Source organism: Mastigoproctus giganteus, chromosome 5, assembly GCF_048544385.1.
Source record: "Mastigoproctus giganteus isolate SK-2022 chromosome 5, ASM4854438v1, whole genome shotgun sequence".
NCBI classification, from domain to species: domain Eukaryota; kingdom Metazoa; phylum Arthropoda; class Arachnida; order Uropygi; family Thelyphonidae; genus Mastigoproctus; species Mastigoproctus giganteus.
The window spans coordinates 150,706,615-150,722,860 of record NC_143579.1 but is presented as its reverse complement, the minus strand read 5'-3'; the positions used below and the strand labels follow the sequence as shown (position 1 = coordinate 150,722,860).

General features: G+C 38.2%; 1 protein-coding gene across 1 annotated transcript in view; it reads left to right on the top strand.

The window, feature by feature from the left end:
- LOC150085767 (PHD finger protein 12) overlaps positions 1 to 16,246 on the top strand; it is a 529,395-nt gene that overhangs the window by 488,658 nt on the left and 24,491 nt on the right. The window contains exon 14 of the mRNA XM_090373472.1: positions 4,662 to 4,871. Within this exon, the coding sequence (XP_090229598.1) occupies positions 4,662 to 4,871 (210 nt within the window). The remainder of the gene's footprint in view (positions 1 to 4,661; positions 4,872 to 16,246) is intronic.

Here is a 16,246-nt window from a genome sequence, read left to right as displayed (position 1 = left end):
AACATATGGGCTCAAATTAGTATGATTCAAGTTGTTATATGTAGGAACATGATAAGGCATGAATCGTTGAAATACAGTCGAACTTGGTTATAACAAGCATGGAAATAACGAGATAATGATGAGCAAAAAACCATAATGATTTTAATTTACGAGTATTCTCATACAATCACTCACTGTTATAACGAGCATACTACACAAATATACCGAACAAATTTTGGTAACTATGCAAACATTCTTAATTGCTGCACAAGCTTGGGGAAATAAAAAAAAAAAAAAAAACAATTCTTGGAATAGACGAAAATGACAAGGGCGACAGCTTTTATCACGACTAAGAATTTTGTCAATGGGACTTCTAAGAACTTTGTATGCAGATTACTTTACTGTCATTTAAAATAAAATCAGTTAGAAATGAACCCTTCCTCCAGAAGCATGCTACTAACAAAAAGTCTCGATTCGCGAAAAGGTCGAAATTATTCGTGAGTGTGGTGCAAAAAATATAGAAGTATGTAAAAAGTTTCTTTTTCCTCTTCAAAAGTAATGACATTGTGGAAGAATAAACGTTTGGCTAAACTCCATTATTTGGGTACCACTTGTCGCCATGCAGCGGGCGTAGAACAGAGTGGTTGTACGGTTGAGTTCTGTGATTGGGTGATTATTGTGAAGCCGTTTTCTTTCTGATTGTTTTGTGTCATTGGGGAGGGGGTGCTTAACTCCCATCCAGCTGTTTTAAAATTGGAAAACGAGTTTGCGGTTTTAAAAAAAAAAAAAGGCGAATGGGGGAATAAACACCCTAGGCATATCAACCTGGGAAGACAGTGGGTGAGGAAAGTAGTGAGTGGCACTTGCCAATCACTGCTTTGTTCCTGTTTGTTTGTTGAAATATGGACTAGAAATAGTACCCAAGATCTGGAGTTTTACCAAATGTTTACATATCTGCACTGGAAAAGAACAAAATCAAATAAATAAAAAAATTAGAAAGTGCAAGGTTACAAATGCCGAAGAAGCATTGTTTCAATGGTTCACTACACCTGAACCTAGGAACATCACAACAACAAAGACCTAGCACAGCCCTGCTGTTGGCCATATTGTCCCTCCAAACCACACTCCCTTGGTGTTCCTATCATTCTTTCTACCCTGGTGGAGGGGAGACAGTTTTCTGTCTCCTCCCCTCTTTTCGCCTGGTGGGCATGCACCTGCCTCAATGACCATCTAGGGTCATCTTCTCTATCATCCCCATATTTCTATCTTTCTCCCCCAGCCTTCAGTCTCCCCCCCCACTCTGCCTAACACGGCAGTGTATGCCCACACAAGCTGTCAAAGTCTAATAATGTTCAAATCTAAATCACACCTGCATAAACCTCTTTTGGCCTTTTCTATTCCCAGGGCTTAACCCCCTCCCTTTTTTTTTAGGCCCTAGCCACTGAAATCTCAGGAAACTAGGTGGCAGGGCCTGCCAGAGTAAATATAAATCTAACTGGGTACCTGGCATGCCTACACGGGTCAAAGTGTGGAAACGCCAGGTCCCAATAGGGGCCCCAACAGCTAAATGGCCAGAAGAACAATGGTATACAACACTACACATATACACAGCCCACACATTTTAAAAACCTCTGGCCTTGACAGTACTGTCTTGCACTCACAATTAAAATTACATGGATACGAGGAAAACCCATGGTGCCGTGAGATCCTAAACATGCTTTACACAAAGTGCTGGATTTTCAGTAAACGGTCTGATCTTTATTTGACGGCTCATTTTGTATGTAACAACGGTTGGCTGGATCAATTTAAAAATCGAATACAAGCATATTAATACAAATAATATGTGGGTACTATATATACTAATACTGTATTATTTTTTTCTCTAATATTTCTTTTGTTTTATGAATCTATCTTTTTATCAAGTTGTTGAGAATTAAAAAAAAAAAAAATAGGAGGTAGTTTAACTTGTCACGGATATAGTGAGTAATGGTTATAACAAGGAAATTTCGTCGGTCCCTTGATGCTCGTTATAACCAAGTTCTACTGTATAACTATGGGAAACCTTAGGTAGATAATTTATTGAACTACTCTTAAATGGGATAAAAATGTCTTAATGTAGCTATGCATACACATTTTTAAGTTTTTTTTTTTTTTTCCAAGTCCAGTGTACAGCTGTATTGTTATAAATTGTATATGTTTCATTTGGCCATATTTTATCTACATATTATTATGATAAGCATTGTATATAAGCTTCAAAATCCAGCATCATATACAAAGGGTACTAGGAAAGTTTTGCAATATGACGCAACAATGAATCACAGGAAGCTGCTTGTTGCTGCATGTTGAGACATGTTCATACGTGCATAGTAGCCGCCGCGCCAAGTCGATGGGCTCAGTTATTCATTAGTAGTGAGAGTGTAAAGTGCTTGCGATGGCATCGTGGTCACGAAATGAGGTAAGGACAGTTTTGCGGTATAATTTTGTGCGTGGTTTAACCATAGACCAGTGCTTAGAAGAAACGACTCTTGCACTAGATGATGATTATCCACATCGTACAATGATATTCAGGTGGTATAATGAATTCCAAAGGGGAAATTTCACTCTGGAGGATTCTGAGTGGCCGGGAAGGCCACAAACGTCAGTTATGGAGGAAAAAGTTACTGCTGTGAGGAAAATGCTTGACGAAAACAGGCGAGTGACCTACCAACAGATAGAGGATACTTTGGGCCTAAATGCACCAGCAATTTGTTCGATTCTGCAAGATCATTTGCACGTGAAGAAACTTTGTTCTCTCTGGGTGCCGCATCAACTGACTGAAGAGCAGATGACACGACGTGTGACTTGGTGCCGGGAGATGTTAAAAAAGTTTGATAAGGGACAATCTCGGTATGTGAACAACATCGTGACAGGTGACGAGACGTGGCTGTACTATTACGATCTGCCGACCAAGGCTCAAAACAAAGTTTGGGTCTTTGATGATGACGACACACCCGTAATTGTCAGAAAATCCCGATCTGTAAAGAAGAAAATGATAGCTGTATTTTTCAAATCGAGTGGAATTGTGGAACGTGTCATTTTGGACATGCAGAAGACAGTCACAGCTAAGTGGTATACTGAACAATGCCTGCCTAAAGTCATTGCATCTATGAAGAACCTGCGGCCAAAGTCAAGAATGGACACCTGGTACCTCCATCACGAAAATGCTCCAGCTCACCGCGCCAAAGCCTGCACCGAATATTTGACCACGACAGGACTGAAACTTCTCGAGCACCCTCCCTACAGACCAGACCTTGCTCCCTGTGACTTTGCACTGTTCCTGCATGTGAAAATGAAGCTAAAAGGGAGGCGGTTTTCCAGTGATGAGGACCTTCTACGGGCTTGGACAACGAGTGTGCTTTAGTTCTGCCAAGTTTCCCTAGTGAAACTTGGCAGAACTGGTTTAAAGATTGGTTTCGGAGGATGGAGAGGTGTATTGAATGTAGAGGAAATTACTTTGAAAAAATTAAATAAACAAAGCTGTATTGCAAAACTTTCCTAGTACCCTTTGTATATTGCATATCACTGGATTAAGAAAACATTAACATATATGTATTACATGTTTTGTTCATTTCTTGTCAATATATTGATCCTTTCAAAGCCCCTGATGAGTGGGGATAAATGTTCGTGTGATTGAATAAAGGCACTATTTCTTCTTGTTTTGTGATTTTCATATTTGTTATCTTTAATAATTTTCATAGGCTAAGCACTGCATCTAATCAAGTCAACAGCCGATTAAGGTTAGTACACAATGGTGCACTTTATTTTATTTCATATCAATCGGGCTACATTAGAACTAAAAGTTTATATTATAATAAGCTTGTTTTACATTGATTAGGTTCCATTAGAACAGCATGTGTGTGTGTGTATATACACAGTAGTGTTGAATATCCAAATGTCAATAATTTGAAATGTCAGTAATCCAAATGAGCCAGCATTTATTTATTTTTTATGCAGGTGCCATAAAATAATTACAGTAAGCGTCATTTATTGTAATCACATTTTTGAATTGAATTTTAATTCTATTAAATGGCGAAAATTGGAGAAATATTATCCATGGGCTGCAAAAATGAAGATATAAAACACAAATTTACACTTTTATTATCTTACATAGAAACATAACAAAATTATAATTGAATGCTGAATCAACAAATTGAATGCTATGCAACTCAACTGAAAAATAAATAATTATTTTCGTTAAAGGCCTAAACATATGTCATTATGGCTGAAAGTTCTTTTTTTTTTTTGTTACCTTTAAATAAAAATACTTAAGTTCAACTTCGTGTTTTTATTTCTAAACTTACTGAACCTTTATTTTTTATTTTTTATTTTTAATCTCCAGAACAGTATTTTTCAAAAGTTTAAAATCTGAACAAATCGGAAGTCCAAACTATCCCCGGTCCCAGTTAGTTTGAATTATCGACAGTCTACTGTATGAGAAAGAATTAAATCATATATTCGGGATAACCCTGTAATGTTCAAGAGCTCCAAAATATTCAGATGAGTTTGCCAACACTAATGACAGATGGGGGAAACACTTTAAACTGTGTTATATTTAGAGAAACTATTAAAATGTGAATTTAACAAGAAAAATTAATTCTGAATTTCAGCAGAATTCTGAATTATAAAATTTACATGTTTCATAGGTTACAAAACACTATGAATTGCTGAACTATAGTGAGCATGGAACTACAGTGGACAATGTGCTTTATTCATGTGACTTCTCAGACAAACATAAGAGTAATGTACCTCATAGTCCATTGGCTGCCTCCATACAAAAAGTTACTAACAAACCAAGGCAGAAATCTGATGCTGCTTCCCTTGAAAGGTTATCAATGAGCTCCCGAGCAAGAGAGGTATGTTTATTCACACAATTGCATTCTTGATATTTAGTTATGTATAAAATGCAAATTTTATTTGATAAGGTCCTGTAACCTTCCTTTGACTTGGAGTAGAATCGCCCCTTTCATAACAAGTGTTATGAGTAGTGTGGCAGGCCTGGATATTTAACGTTAATATATGAAAAAAAAGTATTTAGTTTTATGAATTATACCTTTAATACCAATGCTTGACCTTTTATCAGTAGAGTGCAATTCTTATTAATTTCAGTTCCTCATCTTCAAATGTGTTCAAACACACACACACACACAAGCATGTAAACGTCATAGAGATAAGAGAAGTAGGTAAAGAAAAGTTGTAGAGATAAAAGTAAGTAAAAAGTTAGAAAGAAGAGAGAGAAAAAAGAAAAAAATTAATACGTATATAAAGAAATAGAGAAAAGAAAAAAGAATCTTGACGGCACTTAGTGGAAACTTCTGGAAATGCCTACCCTTGGGGAGTTGGCTTCAGAATAGTGACCAACTAGCTGCCAAGAGGGGATACAGTATAAACTACAGCGAAACAAGATGGAACCCAAACCTGTGTTGGGCAGAGTCTGTGAACATCTTAGACACTATTATCCAGACTGAGGCTGGGATTATTTGACATTATAAAAGAAAATAGTGAATATGAAAATGCCAACATAGACCCTTCTTTTACAACAGAAGTTTTGACCTGGTTTTGACCTCCTTAAAGGTTGAAAGCATCAAAAAATTAGCTGAAATAGCAACAGATAAACTGATAATCCGCTGACAAGGCTAGTTGGGAGCCAATGTTCAAAGCTGCTGTCAACTTTTTTTATTTATTGATTTTAAATTATTGTTTTTGTATAACTTTTGATTTAAATATAGTAGTATAGTATTTTTTTTTGTGATTTTCTGATTAATTTGGTGCATTTGTTCTTTATTCGGCCTTATAATTGCATAGAAAACCAAGTCAATTTCTGCAGGCATTGAATTGACAGTAGCATTTGAATCTGCTGCCATTGTTTTCGTATCGATATAGCAGATACTGGAAGTTTCTATGTAACTTGTGGCAGTGTAGTATCAGCAAAGGATTATAAATTATAGGACTACTTACGTGTTTTATTAATTTAACTTGTTACATAAATCATAATGTACAAGAGTATAGCTTTTAGAATCGGGATTTGGCATAGATAGCCATAGTGAGAGTTCGAACCACATGGGTGGCAATAGATAGTTAAATTTATTATTTTTTATAACTACTTAGATTTTACAAACGTAAAGTTATAACCTAATACATATAACTTAACTTTGGCATAGATAGCCATAGTGAGAGTTCGAACCACATGGGTGGCAATAGATAGTTAAATTTTTTATAACTACTTAGATTTTACAAACGTAAAGTTATAACCTAATACATATAACTTAACTTGATAGGAGATGCAAAATTCATGTAACATAACTCAGTAGGAGATAAAACTCAATACCGAAATATATACAGGGTGTTTCAGTTAAACGTTTCAGAACTTCTAAGAGGGGTAGGGTACATCCTGACAACTCGAAATCATATAGCAATGTGGGGTCGGAAATGCTTTCCTGAAGCGGTATTGTACACAGAAGTCGTCGTGCGATGTCGTGCAGCACAGATTCGATTTTCGGTCAATGAATGGGCCGGTATTATGGGAGATCACCTCATCGGACCTTACCTGTTACCGTGTCGTCTAACCGGACCTATCTACTTGATCTTTCTGCAGCAAGTATTGCCACAACTTTTGAGAGATGAACAGATTTCTGCATCGACGCAACAGACAATGTGGTTCCAACACGATGGAGCCCCTGCCCATTATAGCGGAGATGTTCGTAACTACCTGGATGTCACATTTGGTCAACAGTGGATCGGACGTGGTGGTCCCGTGCGTTGGCCTGCTGGGTCACCCGACCTATCATGTCTTGATTTTTATTTCTGGGGTCATATGAAATCGCTAGTTTATGACACCCCTGTTGACAATGCTGAGGAGCTGGTTGCAAGAATCGCAGTAGCTGCCGAAGAAATTCGAAATTCGCCTGGAGTATTCCAGAATGTTCGGATGTCCATGCGTCGGAGATGTGAGGCGTGCATTGTAGCCCGTGGAAGAAACTTCGAACACTTACTTTAATCCTGTACCTTTTGCTTCTTTTCATGTATTATTAAAACGATTTCTCACTTACGGTCTCTTTTCTTTTTATGGTGCTTCTGTGTACAACACCGCTTCAGGAAAGCATTTCCGACCCCACATTGCTATATGATTTCGAGTTGTCAGGATGTACCCTACCCCTCTTAGAAGTTCTGAAACGTTTAACTGAAACACCCTGTATATATGTACACACCCACACACACACATGTATATATAGTATTATAACTGCATTGGGATTTAAGATTAGTGTTATATTTTTAATTGAAATTGGATTGAAATCATGCCTTGAAGCAGCAAAGCAAAAGGCTCAAGGTAGTGGGAAGTTTTGAAATATACTGCTTGTATGACGTTTGTGGAGGAACGGGTGTCTTTGTGTGTGCTCTGTGTAAGGAGTGTGAGGAAATCAGGCGCCAACTCAGCATTGTTATGGGCCTTTATAAGAGCTTGATGAACAGGGTAGATGCCCTTGTAGGATTTAAATTGAAGGGCCCATGAAGCTCTCAGCTGCTCACATCAACACCAGAGTTGATGTGGGCATTTGAACATCAGAACACAGTGTTAATCCCCCAAAAAAATGAGGCTTCCAGACCAGTATGCAATACTCAAGGTGTGGCCTGACCATTGCATTATACAAAGTTATAATCACCTCCTTGTCTCTACTAGCAAAATTCCTATATATCATTGAAAAAACTCCATGGCCTGCTCTGGCAGCCCATCTGCACTACTCAGAGAACTTCATATCCAACTGCACAATTACCCCCAGGTCGTTTTCATTCTCCACCTCCCTGAGTGTAGTATGACATGGTTGGTATGTTTCCCTTGGGTTACTGCTACCCTTTGCATTTGATGATGATAAACTTCAGTTGCCACTTCTCAGCCCATCTGCCTAACTTTTCTAGATCCTGTTGCAGTAAAGATAATGATAGTAAGGAGACAACTTGTCTTTACTATCATCAACAACCCTGCCAACTGGAAAATTTCAGACAAGTTGTCTCTGTCAAATGGATAAGATGGGGGGGACATCAGCCCTCAGCAGAAAAGAATGTATAATATAATATAAAACAACTATGTTTTGTATTATACATTTTTTTCTGCTGAGGACCGATGATTCCCCCCACCCACCCCGTCTTATCCATCTGACAGAGACAACTTGTCTGAAATTTTGTCTGATGTATATATATTAATGCATTTAATTATTTACCATATACCCCATTATTCTTTAGATCGTGGCCCAGAAAACTACGGTACACATTTTTAAATGGCTGAGAAAAAATCAAAAGAAAAATAATATTTCGCGACAACGTGAAAATTTTATGAAATTGTTGTGGCACTCAAAACAGTCAAGGTTTGAGTGCCACATGTTTTGCCGTACCACAACATTTTATTTTTATCTTATTACCGATGCGAACCCATCATGTTGAAACAAGAAAAAGAAGAGAAAAGAAAAGTGGACTTTGATTATTGCGCTATAGTGTCAATGCATTACGTTTGTAATGCATTGACACTATAGCGGTGCTAAAAGAATACAATATACGTTGAAATTACCAGACTAAGCACTTATCACAATAATCCCAACTCACAGGAAAGCAACATCAGAAAATTTTAAACTGAATATCTCATCACAGCAGAATTTCTTTGCAAAATTAAAAAATTAAAATGAGGCTGAAACCAAAGTAAGTTTACGAGTGACTCATTTGTTAAGCAAGCAAGGAAAGCCGTTTACTGATGGTGTGTTAATTAAATCATGTTTGATTGCAGCAGCTGAAGAAATGTGTACAGAAAAAATATACTTGTTTAAGGCTATTATCCTTTCGGCGAGAACAGTTGCTTGAAGAGTTCAGGACATTGCGAGCAACATCAATGGTCAATTAAAAATATAGGACAAATGATTTTGAATGGTTTTCCTTGGCTCTTAATGAATCGACAGATGATTCCAATACTGCTCAGTTGTTGTTTATTCAAGAAATCAATGCCGAGTTGAAGTGACTAAAGAATTAGCCTCTATGAATAGTCTGCGTGGGACAACTACAGGCGAGAATATTTTTAAAGAAGTTGAGAAAACACTAATTCAGTACGACCTGAAGTGGAATCTGCTAAGATGTGTTACAACTGATGGTGGTAAAAATATGTGGAGCAGGAAAAGGCTTAGTTGGACAAATTTACAAAGCTTGTGAAAATGCAAGATGTTTAAAGCCTATGGTTATTCATCAGCAGATACTTTGTGGAAAATATTTGAATCCATTGTGTCATTGAACCAGTAGTGTCAAGGGTAAACTTTATTTGCTCTCATTGACTTCACCATCATCAGTTTCATGATTTTTTGTCAGAAAAAGAAGCTAAATGGAAATTTGCTTCTGCTGCAGACTTGATAATGTATTTTAATGAATTCAACCTAAAATTACAAGGTAAAATGGCGCTTATATGCAAAACTTATACTGCATTAAAGTCAATTTGACAATAACTAACATTTTTTGAATCACAACTAATGTTAAGCTGCTTTGTACACTTTTCGTGCTGTCAAAAGTTAAAACAAGAAGCAGGATCTCCATTCCCATACAATTTTTGCCGAGGATATATTTTCCGAGCTCAAACTACAGTTCCAGCAGTGTTTTTTGGACCTCGATGCAAGTGCAAAATAAATTAGCATATTTCAAAATCCATTTAGCTGTGCAATTGAGGAGCTTCCACCTAGCCTAATTGGAAGTGATCAATCTACAATGTAATGACATGCTAAAAGGCAAATATCAAGAGAAGAATCTAATAGAATTCTATAAATGCCTTCCAAGCGATGAATATGCTCAATTGAAATCATATGCTTGTGTATTTGGCACTACCTATCTCTGCGAAAACAAATTTTCAAAGATGAAATACATAAAATCTCATTACAGATCAGCATTAACAGATGAATGCGCTGGTCCCACAGGAACTAGTAGTTGTTGGTGACTATTGTCAGGGAAACGGGGAACATGCTATGTTAAAAAAAGATAGGTGGAACAGGACCAGGGAATGTTTGCCAGGGGCAAAGGTTGATGAGAGCAAATATCATCTTTTAAGGGCACAAAAGGTGATATTGTTGTACACATTGGCACTGATGATATTAAGAGTAGGAGGCCAGCGAAATTAATTAAAAAGTACAGGTCACTGTTGAAAAAAAAGCCGTCAATTAGGGTTGAATTTGAAAGTGTCTGCAATTATGCCCAGACACAATAGGAGGGAATATATGATGAGAGCCTTGTCGATAAATTCGGCCCTGGAAAGATTGTGCAAGGCTCAAGGGGTAGAGAATTTTTTTTCAGCATAGTCCGTACATGTTAACAAGAGAGACTGCTTCTACAGGGATGGGATACAATTAAATAGAAAGCATGCAAGAATATTTGCTGATGCTATCGAGGCAGTTTTAGTTGGGTCAGAAAACTGCTAGCTTGGGGGGGGGATACAAGGACTAATAGATTAACAGTAGCCACTGGCAGAGGTGAAAGTGATTCTTGCACTGCTTCTATTGGAATGAGCAGCAGTCTGGAAAACAAGATGCAGAGTATTTCAGAGACTGCTGGGAGTACAAGTAAACACATGGGTTGTATTAGGGTAGCTAAGAATAGGAACAGGTGCATGTTCATTTACTTGCATGTACATGAATGCTAGGAGTTTGGTAACTAAATTTGATGAATTAAAGGTATTGCTCAAAACATCAAAGGGCGATATTGTTGGGATATCAGAGACATGGTGTCACACAGATATAAGGAATGCAGAACTGGTATTTGGGGAGTACAATGTGTACAGGACAGGAATGGAGGAGGGGTTATGCTATTAGTTAAGAAACACATAAAATCCAAGGAAGTGAAGCCAGTTGACATCACAGAACAGTGCAGTGTCGAGTCAATTTGGCGTGACGCAAGCATTGGGAGATCAAAATTGAGAGTAGAAGTGTTTTATAGGCCTAATGACTCTGATGAGTATAATAAGAAACTGTACAGAGAAATAGTGGGCCAGTAAATCAGAGAGTCTTATAATGGGGGATTTTAATTTTCCAGATATTGACTGGAATTTGTGGGTTGGTCATTCACACAGTGGCAAAGCTTTTGTGGATTTATTGGATGATTGTTTTCCACATCAGCATGTTCGGGAGGCAACTAGAGGGAGTAATACTCTTTATCTGATTATCAGTAGTGATTCTTGATGCGTTAAGAATCTGAAGATAAAGGAACCACTAGTTGGCAGTGTGCTGAAGTGGGATTTGCTCAAAGAGGTAACTATCATCAGGGGTAAGGGGAAGGGATTTTTCTTTCGTAAAGGCGACTACTGTGGTCTGAGACAGTACTTAAATTCTTTACAGTGGGACAAACTGATGATGTTAACAACAGCAAATTCAAAATGGGAAGCATTCAAAGAATTTATCTAGGAAGCTACTAGACTTTACATACCAACTAAGAAATATTGTTCAAAGTTTAAGCCTAAATTTATGTCAGGTGAAGTAATGAGATGCATGGGATACATATAAATTAATGGGTGACGTGGAAGGCTCTGATAGATATAAGCTGGTGTGTAACCAAGTCACAAAGGAGATTAAGCAGGCAAAGGTAGATTATGAGAAATCTTTGGCAAAGGATGCAAAGAAAAACAACAAAGAGTTCTTTATCTATGTAAATTCTAGAAGGAAAGGGATGAATCAGATTGGTCCACTGGATATTGATAGTTCAACTGTTGATGATCCTGCTCAAGTGGCTAACAAACTAAATGAGTATTTTGCATCTACATTCACCCATGAGGAGTTATTCAGGGAGGGGAATTCCAGAGGTGAGTTAAACTCTGGAAGTTGGCTAGATGATTTTGTAATAACTGAGAGGAAAGTGGAGGAGAAATTGTTGAAGATAAACATAAAAAAGGCACCCGGGGTGGATGGGATCTATCCAGTTATATTAAAGGAGACAGCAACGGAAGTAAGCAAATGCTTAGCCATAATTATGAGAGCTTCCTTGGACTCAGGGGAGGTACCCATGGACTGGAGATGTGCAAATGTGACCCCAATTCACAAAGGAGGATCAACGGGCAACACAAGTAATTATAGACTTGTTAGTTTAACTTTTGTTCCAGCAAAATTAATGGAGGCACTGGTTAAAGAAGCACTGCAGGATCATTAAAGGGGTGGTTGAGTGGGAGAAGACAGAGAGTGGTAATCTCTGGACACTGCTCATCGTAGACTAATGTTATTACTGGAGTCACTCAGGATTCAGTGTTGGGTCCATTGTTTTCTGTGTGTATAAATGATATTGAAAATGGTATATCAAGCTTAGTGTCCAAGTTTGCAGATGATACGAAGGTTGGCAGAGTTGTTAAGGACACTAATGACAGTATGCTGCTGCAACAGGATCTAGAAAAGTTGAGCAGATGGCCTGAGAGATGGCAAATGAAGTTTAACATTGACAAATGTAAAGTATTACATATGGGAAACAGTAACCTCAGTGCAACATATCAACTCTGTGGTACTACACTGACAGTGGTAGAGAATGAAAAGGACCTGGGGGTAATTGTGCAAGCAGATATAAAGTTTTCTGAGCAGTGCAGACAATCTACAAGAGTAGCTCATAGTGTCTTGTCACTAATATACAGGAATTTTTCTAGCAGTGATAAGGAGGTGATTATCCACTTGTATAAGGCTATGGTCAGGCCCCACCTTGAGTACTGTATACAGGCCTGGAAGCCTCATTTTAAGAAGGATGTAGAGCTGTTGGAACAAGTACAGGGAAGGGCAACAAGATTAGTGAATGGAACAAAGGGTTGCTCTTACGAAGAAAGGCTTAAGTTTTGCAAATTACAGTGTCTGGAGACTAGGCACCTGCGAGATGATCTGATTGAGGTGTATAAAGCCGTGAATGGTTTGAGCATTCTCAGTGCTGATGGGATTCTTCCTCTTGCTCAGAATAATCACCTGAGAGGGCATAAATTCAAGTTGAGGAAAGACGGATGTAGGATAGATGTGCGGAAGTTTGCCTTTAGCTAGCGGGTAGTTGGTTGGTGGAACAGACTTCCATCCTTTGTTGTGGAAGATGATAGCCTAAATAAATTTAAGGCTGAGCTGGCAGGTATTTGGAACGAATGGAGGGGTGAATTGGGAGGGTTTTTTTTTTTTTTTTTGTTTTTGTCTGATGCTGCATGAGCTTACTTTCTTGCATCATATGCCTCTAATAATGCTAATCAACATTTGTAATTGATTTTGATGATAGGGAACACAAACTTTATAGCTCAATTAAGCAAAATATTTTCCCAAAAAAAAAAAAGAATTCCACTCTTCTTATTAGTAGACCTGTATTCCAAAAAAATTTACTCAATTATTATAATTATATTTTGAATTTCGTCAATATAAAATTTGTGGAAATTTGTTTTCTCTCTTATTATATAAGTACCTACATAATATCCTCGATTTTTCATCTTTGCCCGCAAAGCCTAAAATCTTTACTATCTGGTCCTTTACAGAAATCGTTTGCAGACCCCTGCTTTAGATTTATAGGCAGCCTGTTTTTAGATTGCCTATAAATTTTTTGACTTATCATTTTATCAAGTTGCCAATTAAAAACCGTTAAAAATCAAATGTAATCAAATCAAACAGTTGCATTTTAATTTAGTAAAACCTAATGAATCCAGCACCTTCAGGGACATATCACATTTTGGATTTTTGAAAATTCCAGTTTGCTAAGTGTAACACATAACCGAGGTATTCAGGGGTAATTTGTTATTTTTACTAAATACTACAGTGGCTCTGATCCCTATAATCTGTACAAATTATAGGATCAGAATTACTGTACAGTTGCCAATATTAACCCATAGTGCAGGACCATTCCAGTGGGTAACGTACATACCCGAAAAAGAGGATTGCAGGTTTGAATGCTACCTCCAGCATGGGTTTTGCAATTCTCCTATTGGTTTTTTTTTTTCTAATATGAGGTAAAGTTTGTGACCTGAGTATGAAGGGTTTATTTGGGGAGTTTAGTAACCTGTAATTTTTCAACATAGTCCACTTTGTAGTCGATACACTTTTGCCACCGATGCTGCACTGTCTTGATTCCAGCTTCAAAGAAAGAATTCCCTTGGGCTTGCAGGAATGCATCCACAGCAGTAATGATGTCACTTTTGGTATTTTTCAAATTAGGAAATAAGTGAAAGTCCAAGGTGGTCCAAGATTTAAAAACCACACTCTCATGCAGCGCATCCATGGCAATGACAGACTTATGAGCAGGCACATTGTGCTGGTGGAACAAGACTCCTTTGTTGAGTTTTCCTCAGCATTTGTCTTTGATGTTTTCATGAAAATGCCTCGCAAGGTCTGCAGAATATGCACATATGATTATCTGGCCTTTCTGAAGGTAATCCTGAAGGTGGTCCTTGAGGTTGTCACAGACATTCTCTCAGATATGCCAGACAAGCTGTACTTGCTGCCTGGGAGTCTAAAACGCTAATGGAACTGATATTCAGGTAACACTCAAGTCAAGTGGACCCAATTTCTGCGAAGTCCGGACAGTCTGCGACAGCCAAATCCTCGGCTTGCACCTTCACGATGGTGGGACTGTTAGTAATCCTGGGTATAACCTCCATGCACAAGTACATGGTGGGTGACCACCCAGGTGTGAACCAACGTAAGCAGGGGTCGAGGTGTGGCACCCACACCGCATGGAGGAACGCCGCCCCTCTATGTTAGTGAATAACATAGATGACATAGGTGGTAGATGACTCTCATCAACCGTGAAATACCACCACTTTGCTTATTGGAAGCTTGAAGTGGTGGAATCCATGTTTAGTCTCTAGAGCTAAGTTCCGGTCAACCCATCCCTATCTCTTCCATCATGCAGTATGATTGATGACTTTTGAGGTTATGATGAACGTCGTGGTGAGATCCAATATTCCTTACATTTCAAGGGTACAGCTCTAAAACGGTGTTCGCAGGTCAGTTGCTAGTTAGTACACTGGACCGAACCTATTGGTAACTCTCTAGGAAGCTTCCGGATCAGCTAGTATATAATCTTGCTACCTGTACTCTGCCAGATAGTGACTGAGGGAGTCCAAGTAGTGTGTATGCAGGGAGCATTGTCGAGGCCATGTTATGTCAAGGATCTAGGTATATTGTTACAACATATACTCCATATCCAAAAATTTCATTACTTCATACAGCATGTCCCACCCACTTTTTCTTATTATCGAATACACCATGAATTGTCAAACTAATAGAGCAAGCTTATCTGCGAAAAGATCTAAGCCTCCCAAGCACTTCCTAATTCATTTCACAAATATACATGGTCTCAATTCTAATCTCAACAATGTCCATTTCCACTTGCAGTCTGCCAAACCCCATGTACTTTTTCTGACAGAATCTCAGTTATCGGTTGATTCATCTACTGCTCATCTCAGATGCCCAAATTATTCGCTGTATGATTCCTTTCGCCTCAAAGATGGTACTTTTGCATATGCCCATTCTGATATTCCCTGTCAGAGACTTGGCAATTTAGAATCTCCTTTCTTTGATCTTCTCTGGCTTAAAATCTCTCTACCTCATTGCGTCAAATTCATCTGTTGTCTCTACTGTTCTCCCCTAATCATTTGGAGCTCTTTGACTTCCTCTCTTTGCAACTTTACTTTCTCCAGTCCAACTTTCCTAACAGTGAAGTAATTTTCCTTGGTGATTTTAATGTTCACAACTCCAGCTGGCTTCCGTTTTCTAGTCACACCGATCCAGCAGGTCGAGATGCTGAGGCTTTTGCAATTACTAATGACCTAGCACAGATTGTTCATTTACCTACAAGAATACCGGACAATCCTAATCATACAGCCAATACTCTTGATCTTTTTCTCACAAACAGCCCTTCTAAGTACACAGTCGAAGTGAGAGGTCCTTTAGGCACTTCAGATCACAACTTGGTGATTGTCACTTCTCCAATGGAACCTTTATCTCATGGCTATTCCCAACCTCGTGTTGTTTGGCATTACAAGAATCCAAATGGGATGACCTGCGAGACTTCTTTTCTTCTTTTCCTTGGTCGGATTACTCTTTCAAAACTTCTGATGTCAATGTTTGCTCAGATCGTGTCAGTGAAATTATTCTTGCAGGAATGGAATCCTTTATCCCACACTCCACTTTAAAATCTCGTCCTTTATCTAAACCTTGGTTTTCCAATAAATGTGCTAAGGCTGTTCAAGAGAAGAATGTTGCATATCGTAATTGGCTTGTTT